Source organism: Carya illinoinensis, chromosome 9 (assembly GCF_018687715.1).
Source record: "Carya illinoinensis cultivar Pawnee chromosome 9, C.illinoinensisPawnee_v1, whole genome shotgun sequence".
In the NCBI taxonomy this organism is placed as follows: domain Eukaryota; kingdom Viridiplantae; phylum Streptophyta; class Magnoliopsida; order Fagales; family Juglandaceae; genus Carya; species Carya illinoinensis.
The window spans coordinates 19,251,756-19,262,775 of NC_056760.1; the positions used below are offsets into that span (position 1 = coordinate 19,251,756).

General features: G+C 37.0%; 1 protein-coding gene across 1 annotated transcript; it reads right to left on the reverse strand.

Moving 5' to 3' along the window:
* Positions 1 to 10,489: 10,489 nt before the first annotated feature.
* Positions 10,490 to 11,020, reverse strand: LOC122276897. Its single transcript, XM_043086790.1, has 2 exons — positions 10,705 to 11,020; positions 10,490 to 10,545 (listed from the first exon to the last, which is right to left on the reverse strand). Exons 1-2 carry the CDS (start codon positions 11,018 to 11,020, stop codon positions 10,490 to 10,492), a joined length of 372 nt encoding a protein of 123 aa, XP_042942724.1.

Here is an 11,020-nt window from a genome sequence, read left to right on the forward strand (position 1 = left end):
TCCAACTCCGAACGGAGTTCGGAACTCCGATCGGAGTATGACTAGGCTAAGGCCCACCTCTGAAAGCCCATGCGCAATCTAAGGCCCAACCACCTAATTGACTTCTAAGTTCAAAAAAATTATGTAAAAATAAAAAATAAAAAAACTTAAATACAAATGAAATTGATTAAATTTCATACAATCATACATTACAAAACCAAAGAGTAGTAAATTAGTAATTGAACATTAACAAAGTCTTGATTCTTGAACATCAAGAAATGATCAAAGTCTTGATTCTTGAAGTTGAAGTCAGTAGCCATTACCATTCGGCAGTCGTTCTCATAAGCTTTTATCTGCAAAATAATACATATGAAAATACTTTTAAAAAATAAAGTATGAATTCTGAAATGGTCAATAATTTTTTAAATGATTTAAAAATACTAATATAGTACCTGAATAGCATCACTACAATACATAAACACAACTCCTCATTAATGTAACTTGTAAGACTCTCAATTATCTCTCATCCCTAATTATGCTAGGGTTCACAAGTAGGTATACAAAATCATAAAAATTAGAAGGTGAATAATTAAAACATTATAAATATTTAAATTATCATTTAAAAGCATATGAACTATAAAGTTACCTGATACAAGCCTACAGCTCTCAGGATCAATGATATCAAGTCCAGTGGGCATTTCACATAGCCAGTTTTGTGTGCAAATGAGGACCTCCATAGTTGTCAGTGATAATAAACTCTAATAAGCATCCAACACACGACCTCTAGTGCTAAACGCAGATTCAGAGGCAACCGTAGTGATAGAAATAGCTAGCAGATCTTAGGCTATTCGGGAAAGAATAGGAAAATAACTGAAATGCATTCTTAGGTGTTTCGACATTTTTCATTAAATAGCGTTCAACCTCAGATCTACACGACATAATATTCCTCGATAAACGTCTTTGATGATACCGCTGCACTAATGCTGATGAAAGATGTGCACCTCTGTAATCACAGGAAGATGTCGAGTTGGTCAGGTGTGAGGAGCTATGGCCACCACTTGGAGTAGGTTGACCACTATTACTGTAGTGGCTATATAAGTCATCAATATTCTTTCTTAACTCTCTAATAAACTCTTCAACTTTCTCTTCCCTAAGGATGTTAATAATCCAAAATTCTATAATTTGAAACTTATATCGGAAGTCAAGGATTGCAGCCACAATTAATAATATATTTATCTTCACAATATCTCCCCAATATTTATCATATTTAGATTTCATCCTCATAGCCGTAGCAAATAACAATCCCTTAGTGTTAGTATAACTCTATTGCAAGTGGTCACGAATCCTCGAAAGCTTAACGAAGTAAAAGTTGGCAGTACAATATTTGGATCCAGATATCCGCATAGTTTTATCATAAAACAACTTTAAAAAATCAACAAAACACCTTACATTGGCCCAATTAACTACATCTGGCACACTGAGCCCCCTTCTCCCCTTAGTAGACTCCATCAAAGCATACCTTAGGCCCTCGTCCTCAACCTTTATCCGCTGGAATGTTCTTTTGTACTTTTGCACCACTTCTAACATAATATATGTCTAGTTCCATCGAGTCGAAATGTCCAAACACAACATCGTAGAATATGGAATCTGAAACTGTTCAGCTATCGCCTTAAACTTGCCAAGCCTTTGGGGGGAAGCCCTCACATATCTCACAATGTTGATGACTTTGGTAATGAAATCATCAACCTTTCTGAAACTATGAGGTTGATGATATGAGCATAGTATCGAACATGTATGAATTCTTTTCTACAAATGATATCATCTTTTACCGTCGTATTTCTCTTGAACCACTCAATTACAGTATCATTGGTACTGACATTGTCAACTGTGATATAAAGAATTTTTTTAATTCCCCAATCCCGAATACAATTATCCAGCATTGCTCCAATGGATGCACCATTGTGATCAACAATCTCTTTAAATCCAATTATCCATTTTTGTAGTGTCCACTCATTGTCTACAAAGTAGGCTATGATACACATGTAACTCACATTTTGTATGGACGTCCATGTATAAATGGAAAATGACACTCTCTGGTCAGTCCTACTAAACATCTCCTTCATTTCTGTCTTCTCCTTCATATGCCTCTCCAAACAATCTCGTATAACCGTATGAGGAAACGTAGCTCAAGAGTGCGTACAAATTTGTTGAAGCCTTTTTTGTCAACTGTGGTAAAAGGCATCTCATCAATAATGATCATCTCTGCAAGTATTTCCCACAATATTTTCTCGTTGTATTGAGGGATTGTAAGCTTCTTAAAATGCATACCGGTACCATCAGTAGCCATTTGGGTTTCATAACTGAGTTTGGTCTAATCAATGGCCGCCAATCCCTTTGAATATTATATTGTTGGTAACCATTAAGATGTGCTATTACTACATTGATGCCTTCTTTAAATGGCAACCACAAAGTTGCCCACAATGGTGGCATCCTGCTTGCGGGTTTGCATTATCACTGGGAATTTTAGTGAAATGCTCCCATGTCCACAATTGTTTTTTAGAAGCTCGTGGTGGAAGATTGTACTAAATTGGCATCTTATCCTCTTTATTGAACATATCCTCATATTCTCCTTCTATATCTACTGGGAGTCGACTATTTGCACAAGAAGTAGCTGCTCTAGATGCTGGTCTAGATGGGGCTCTAGGGGTGAAAGCATAAGCACCCACCGGTGTAGGAGCACTAGCATCATCTCTAGACTCTCTACAGACTCCACTTTCACTAGGTACTGCATCCATATTAATAAATTGAAAAAATAAAATACAAATATTGTAAATAAAATAAACTTAGAGCAAAACCATCTATATAAGATACAACACAAATAACAATACTTAAAAAATGAGTTTATTTTCGAAAATAGATTCAAAAGTCCTTCTATGGTTTTCAAACTAGTAGTTCAAGAGCTTCTTTTCTTCACTTGGCTGAGTGTTATGCTCTTCTTAGGGCAATTAATTTGTGTCATGAATTGGGATTTGAGTATGTTGAATTCGAAAGTGATGCAAAACAGCAAAAGGAATAGTGGATGTCGTTGATGATAACAGATCAGATTCATCATGGTTGAGGCAAGTTATTGAAGATATTAAGCATATTATTTTTCCTCTTATTTGTTTTGATAAGTCATGTATGGTTTGATTTGTCATGGAAATAAAAAATTATTTTTAGTTTTAAGGTACTCAAACCAAACACATATTTGATTTTAGTTTTCCACGTCCAAGCAAAGTTTCAAATGGCTATATCCAAATACTACAGGAATTCCCAATGCAATATTCCAAATATGCTTTTTGATTCATTCTCCTAGATATCTCCCATTTTGAAGCCAACAATAATTGCTTGGTTCTTTGTGCAAGACTGACTAAGTGGCTGTTGCTCATTCTTACTGAAAACGGTATTCAGTATCTAGCAACTATACTTATCTCATTTCAGTTTTCTTCTTTTGCTTCAAAATATAATTAAATGGCATACTAAACTCTTAAAATGTAAACTTTCACCAATAAGAGAAGTATGAGGCCTCTAATCACACATATGCACAAAGAGAGAGAGACAAAGAGAGAAAGAGAGGGAGGTTATGAAGAAACAAGATCTTTCGGTGCATGCTTAGCATCTTTTTGTCATAAATATCATAACTTTTTTGCTTCATCATATATCTACATATAATAGCTCTTAGTATTTCAATTTTTAATAGATATCTCATTTCACATTTGATTCAATTCACAGTTAGCAACAATGTTTTTACGGAAGCACTTCAACTCATAATATGCTTGATATCACAATAGACTAAGATCTACGAACTACCAAACTATTTTCAGTTATACGCTCACATAAAGAGTTTATTGCATGCAATTCTTATATGAGATGGCATGCAAAAAATACATAAAAAAACCATGCCTTGCAACACTAGATAAGTTGAGAATGTCATAAACACAGAAATGTCAAAATTCATGGATCATACATATCTTAAAAATAGATACCTCATAACAAAATATTAGCTTTTACTTTTAGGGCATATCTGTTGTGACTGCCTCAACATATATATACATATATATATATATATATATATATATATTTATATATATGTTTGACCAAATTTATTGGTCTAATTTTAATTGTCCATTTTTTTAGTTTTCCCAGTACTCAATGCTCATGCTGCATGCCATTGCCACATGGTTCCAATAGGCAGTATGTGTAAAGAGGATTGAGAAAATAGGATGACTAGAGTATTGTTTTAGAGCTCGAAAACAGACTATAAAATGAATTATGAAGAAAATGCTTTGCAATTTTTTCTCAAGGAAAATTCCACAAACACCTTCCGTTCACTGTCCAAAATCAAGAACCATGGTAAAATTTATCACATATTCACAATCATTTCCTCAATACAACTACAAACATCCTACAATCTACACAATCCAAAATCAATAACCAACATGAATATTCAGAATATAATTCCATGTAACTAAAATGCATAAATTTATAACCTTAAAATTACCGGTTGATGGCAGTGTGAAGTGAACTGTGAACATGGTAGAACAACGGCAATCTGGTGGCACTGGGCCTAAAGAGCTAAGATAGACTCTGAGTATCTGAGAGAAGAAGAAACGAAGAAGGCATGAGGGCCGTGAGGCGTGAGACTTGCGAGTCTGTGACGGTGCGAGAGACGGAAAGAGTGAGAGTGAGAGACAGAGGGACCGAGAGAAGAAGAAAGGGCCAAAAGGAATCCATCAAAACAACGTCATTCCTATTTAAATGGAACGAAGTCGTTTAAGTTAGGAGTAAAACTGTAAAATAAACATAGATGCAAAACGACGTCGTTTTGCATATGTGTTTATTTAAAATAAATCGGAGTCCAGTTTGACTCCGAAATCTGAACTCCGAGCTCTGATTAACTTGTCGAAACCACTCCGATTTCTGAAACTCCGACTCTGATGGAGTATGAGCGGAGGTCAGACGGAATCAAAAATTTCAGACATTTGCACAGCCCCAACTTTCACCACTTTTATCCTAAACCAGCAAACATCAAAAAACCTTTTTTGCTTGGCTATCACTTTTCTGACGGACTTGTCTTTGATTTGGGCAAAGTTGCTGGCTTCATTTGCCCATCCAAGCAGAGCTCTTGCTCAGATGCCATCATACACAAGGCAAGAAATTGAAGTGAAATGGCGACACCGAGTGCGATTTTTTTAACAAAAGCTTTCAATTTTGTTTGCCTATGCTTTCGATTGCCTAGATTACAAGCATACTATAACAATTACAAAGTGGTGAAAATCAAACCATTGAGTGGGCAACGGGAACTGTGGTCGGTGACAGCTTGGTGGGCAACGTCGAGTGCATAGAAAAGACAGAGACAACCTGTGGTGGCCAATGGCTTGGTGGGTGATGACTATGAGGTGTTTTGCATTATTCAGATTTCCAAAAATTGTCTATTAAATTACTTTCCTCAACCAATTACGATTGGGCCATAAGCATTGGTTTCTTGGATTTTTGGTTTGGTGTATATGTTTCTGGGTCGTTCTTATTAGTATTTGATTAGTTTCTTAGCTTCTCTATTGTCATTCATGGAGCTATGAAGTGGGTAAGGGATTTCGGGTTCGAGGGAATTTTTGAAGGTTTTCTTTCTCTCTCTTTTCATTTGTTATGGGTTTTTCGAAGGAATAAATGAATTCGATCAGAGGAACACTTTCTTAGCTGTGTCGGCATCGGCGTCGGACTAAGAGCGGTGCACAAAAAGCAGCGAGGAAGAGAAGGGCAAAGGGTGGTGCAAATGAGAAAGGGGCAGTAACACATATGACCTCGATTCTCTGTGGTGGAGTATATTACTCTTATAGTCTTACGTGGCTTGAGTTGAATGGAGGACTGTTTTTGTGAGATTTATAGTTGAACCACTGGGAAGCGTTTCTCTTTAACTAATACCATCTTATCTTGCTATTCAAACCGTATCTAAGAGCACCCCCATCCGGTTCCCCATATCTCCCATATCTTCAAAATTTAGAAAAAATTTTAGGGTTTAACCCAAAAACCCCACTCCATCCGGTTCCCCATTATGCGGTTGCCGTTTACGATCTGTACAGGATTTCTCCATATTTGCGATTTTACTATACGTCTCCATCCCCAACAAACCCCAAACGATTTCCCCTTCCCCCGCGTCTTCTTCTCTGTTGGTTGGCCCCCCTTTTTCTGTTCGCATCTCCATCGGTACGAAAACTCTCCAGGCTTGTAAGTTTCCATTTAAAATCTTTGTGGTTTCCATTGATTCTTTATCTGGTTCTCTATTTGGGGTTTTCCGTTGAGATTGGCCACGACGCCATGACCGATGTCTCTTCTCCTCAAGTCTGTGAGGGATCTTTTTCGAATTGAAAAATTAAGGGCCGAGCTAGATCTTGGACTGAATATTCTTTCACAGGTATGAATCTCGATCGATAGTTGAAGATTTGGGGTTTTTTGGATTTGGCCGAATTCCTTTATCCTTGGTCCGAATCCTTGCATCATGATTTCTGATGTTTTGGAGATTTATTTGATGGAAATCTTTATGCTCTCTATTTGAATCGTATTATTGTTCACTTATTGCGTTTGAATACCTTGCAAAATCTATTCGGTTGTTGTTTTGGTATCTCTGTGCATTTTCAATTGTTTGGATTTTGGTATCTCTGTAATTGTGAGATTGTGAGAAATTATAAGAAATCTGTTTGGGGCTTTTCTGATTGTTGTTTTGATTATTTCCAATATGCATAAATTTTTAGAACACTACTATGTAGAATTTGTAGTTACTTTTCCATAAACTGTCAATGCTTTTTTGGTTGAGAAAATGCCACAATTGTCAGCTATTACCACAGGAGTCTTGCCTGATTTCTATTTTGCATATTTCTCATTTTATTGTAAATGTACAAAGATAGATCATCAGCTATTGCTAGGACAGATCTCCTATGAGGCTCCCCCGTGGGCCCATAATTGTTTCTTGGTTGGAATTTTTCACTTCTTTTATTGTTTTCATTTTTGTTGTTCTCATTTTTTCCGCTTTCATTGGTATTATTTTGGTGGATTGCCACCATTGATGGCCATGAGACTGATTTCTGTTACAGGTCCCATTCCCAAAACTGTAACTTGTTTGGTTATTAAAAAATATCTATTATGTACTGTGATGTATAGACATTGAAAGAGACAGAAAATTCTTTTGAAGGATATTCCATATCTATGATTTAATGATAGACCCATATACTATTGTGTAGGGATATTTTTTTGTACTTTGTGGTTGGTATTATTTTGCCAATCAGCCATTTAACATTTTATAAAATACTTCAATATAGTTTGAAACTAGTATAACACATTGGTTGTTAGTATCAATAATGTGTGCACTGTCTCATAACAAGGTTTTCAAGAATAGATTCTTTTATCAAAATGGAACTTGATGAGTTGGTCTAATCACATATTCATTGGTCTAACCTTTTGTCACTTTGTTGTTCCTTAACTATAATATTACCATTTGTTGGTCATTGAGTAATTTCTTCGTTGTTGTTTGATCATTTGCAGTGTTTCGTGTCATTTGGGGGGAGGGGGGAATATAATTAGGCTGTGATGATGGGGTTAATTCAGAAGTGTAATTGGGGCCCCATCGATATGGCGGGGTAATCGTTACTCGAATAGGCCAAGTTGCAGTTTGTGGTACTCTCCAAAAACTGCAATCGGGGTTCGGGTGAGGTTTTGCAGCCATTCGATGTTAGACTCCTTGATTACGCATGTTGTCAATATTTACACCATTCTAAGCCACATTTATTGTCTTATTCAATATGGAGAACCGGATGGGAATGCTTTTATTTTTTGTTTTGTGACTTGCATGCTGTTTGTTGTTGTTTGTATTCTGTTCGATAGATGTGTAATGTGTAAATTAAACCCCCTCGGCTGTGATGATGACAACCGCACGTGAGGATTAGGGATATTTATGGCCATCTCCTCAATGGTTAGGTAACCCGGACTGCCAGCAAGTCCTGGCAACCAGTCGTTGTAGCCATGAGTGGGTGGCCAAATTTCCATAATGTCACCATTTGGTTCCTGAGCCCTGACTAAAACCCAAACTTCAAAGTGATGGATATTTGATCGACTTTTTCATTATTTTTTTAGAGATGGATTCCCAAGACCCTGGATATATGTACTTCACCAATCTCCTTAGTCAAGATCCTCAACTCGATCCCACTTACGGTGGGCAAAGTGGAACATCTCCGTTAACCATTGATGACTCTCCACCCCCTACCCCCTAACGAGCCTATTGACAATAGGAAATCAGTGCGGGGTGCGAATTTCACCCCCGAAGAAGACAAGTTACTTGTCTCCGCATGGCTAAATTGTAGCCTTAATGCCGTCCAGGGAACAGATTAAAAACACTTTCAACTTTGGGAAAACATTTCTGAATGCTTCCAACAATTTAAAGAAACCAGCCATGAGCGGACAATAAAGTCTTTAATTCATCGGTGGTCGGTTATCCAAAAGGCGACAAACAAGTTTTGTGCGAAACTAGTCCAAGTTGAAGGGTTAAATCAAAGTGGCATGACCGACCAAGACAAGGTAGAATTTCCAAATCCTTGTCTCTTTTACTCTAAAATTTCATGTCTCCTACATTGGTTTAACATTAATTTTTTTTTTCATGCAAGTTTGACAAGACCAAGGTTATATATCAAGCGCTAGAAAAATGCTCCTTCCAGTTTGAGCATTGTTGACACCTGTTGAAAGATCAACCTAAGTGGATTTGGCGAGCCACAAAGGATGATCCAAAGCGAAGGAAGACGATGTCCCCATCCCTGACCCCAACTCGATGTTCTAACGCTACAGTTGATTCCGTTTTTGATATGGAGGCGGATAATGTCATGGAGAATGAAGTTATCGAATTGGACCGACCAATTGGAAGGAAAGCTGAGAAAGGAAAACGAAAGGCCCAAGGCAGGCAAGCAAAGGAAAATTTCCAACTCAGGAAGATGAAGTATACTCTTTTGGAGGAGTCACGTGCTTAGGAGAATGAGTTTTATCGAATGAAGGCCGAGAAGATGGAGTATGACAAGGAAAAAGAGGAAAAAAAATTACACCTAGAGGATGAACGACTGAGGTCAATAAAATTCGTCAAGAGGACGAAAGGTTGAGGTTAGAGGGGCAGAAAGTGGAGCTCGCCACGAAAGATCAAGATCAGCGCATTATGATGATGGACGTGAGTGGCATGCCTGAAATGCAGCGGTTATATTTCCAGCAACTCCAGAGGGAAATCATGACGAGACGCAATACTTCTAAAGATTGAAAATTTGATTGATAATAGTGACATTTTCAGTTGTATTTCTTATTTTTTGTTTTGAACAATAATAGATGTATAAAAAGCATGTGTATGTATTTTTCAGCATTTGTTGTATTGTCCCTCAATATGCTTGTGCAAGTAATATGTTATTATAATTTTATTTTTTATTAAAAATAAAATTTTCATCATCATATAGATTGCAAAGCTTATACTCAAGGAAATGCATTAATAAAAGAGTTTTACCATTAACATAGTCACTAATGACACGAAAGAAATACAAATACAAAGCAAATCAATTCAAATATAAAAGTAAATAACACGAAGGAAATACAAATGCAAAGCAAATTAAATCAAACATAAATCTTAAATAACATGAAGGAAATACAAATGCAAAGCAAATTAACTCAAACATAAAAGTAAATAACACTATGGAAAAGAGGTCATAGTTTGAATGCAACAGGGCTAATGTTGGGAATATAATAACCATTGATGTTCAATTAGATCTTCTTGGAGCTGATGATATGCCAAGCTATCTCTAATATGATGATGACGCTGGATGAAGTCCGTAAGCTCAATTGTATGATTGCGTGACAATTTTGGGAGATCATCATCAAGTTGATCATACTCAATGTTCAGACTCTCACTATCATCACGTTCATCTTCAATGATCATATTATGTAAAATAACACATGCTTTCATAATATTTGTTAGGTCCTTCACTTTGAACATTCGGGAAGGTCCACGAATGATAGCAAATCGTTGTTGAAGTACCCCGAATGCACGCTCGACATCTTTTCTTGCGGATTCTTGTGCTTTCACAAAATTTTTCTTCCTGTTCCCTCGTGGTGATGGAATCTTCTTCACAAAAGTTCGCCACTTGGGATAAATACCGTCCGCAAGGTAATACCCCATAGTGTAGTCGTTGCCATTGATAGTGTAATTGACTGCAGGAGCACGCTCTTGGGCAAGTTTCATAAAAATAAAAGATCTCTCTAGCACATTAATGTCGTTATGTGAACCGGGCATATCGAAAAATGCATGTCATATCCAAAGATCATATGAAGCAACTGCTTCTAAAATAATAGTTGGTTCACGGATGTGGCCAGAGTACATACCTTTCCAGGCTGCGGGACAATTTTTCCACTTCCAATTCATGCAATTAATGCTTCCGAGCATTCTTGGGAATCCTCATTATTCACCAACCAGCAGCAATCGGGCTATATCATTAGCATTTGGAGACCGCAAATCTTCATATGAAAAAACACTTACTATTGTCTCAGAGAATTTTTTTAGGATCTTCATTGCGGTGCTTTCACCAATACGTATGTATTCATCCATAAAATCTCCAGTAACCCTATACACTAGCATTTTAAGTGCTGCGATTATTTTTTGCATAGAAAATAAACCGAGTCTTCCAGCATTATCTCTTCTCTGGACGAAATACGACTCGTAAGACTCTACCTCATTTAGAATACGAAGAAATAGGAAACGGCTCATCCGAAATCTCCTTCGAAATAGATTCGAGTGATATATTGGATTCTCTGCGAAATAATCACGAAATAGGCGCTCGTACCCCTGGGCATGATCACGCCGAATAAACTTACGTGGGTGCCTATTGCCACGCTGCCTCGATGACTGTCCATCGACCTCCTCAGTATGAACATCGCTATCATCTTCAGAGGATACGTATGTCAATAATTTGCGAAAGAATGTACGAGCCAT

Excerpts from the sequence above, each read along its gene's own strand:
- LOC122276897 (XM_043086790.1), bottom strand. The coding sequence starts at position 11,020 with ATGGCTCGTACATTCTTTCGCAAATTATTGACATACGTATCCTCTGAA. Across the intron at positions 10,546-10,704 it reads AGATAATGCTGGAAGACTCG|ATTTGCGGTCTCCAAATGCT; the intron begins GTTTATTTTCTA and ends TTTCATATGAAG.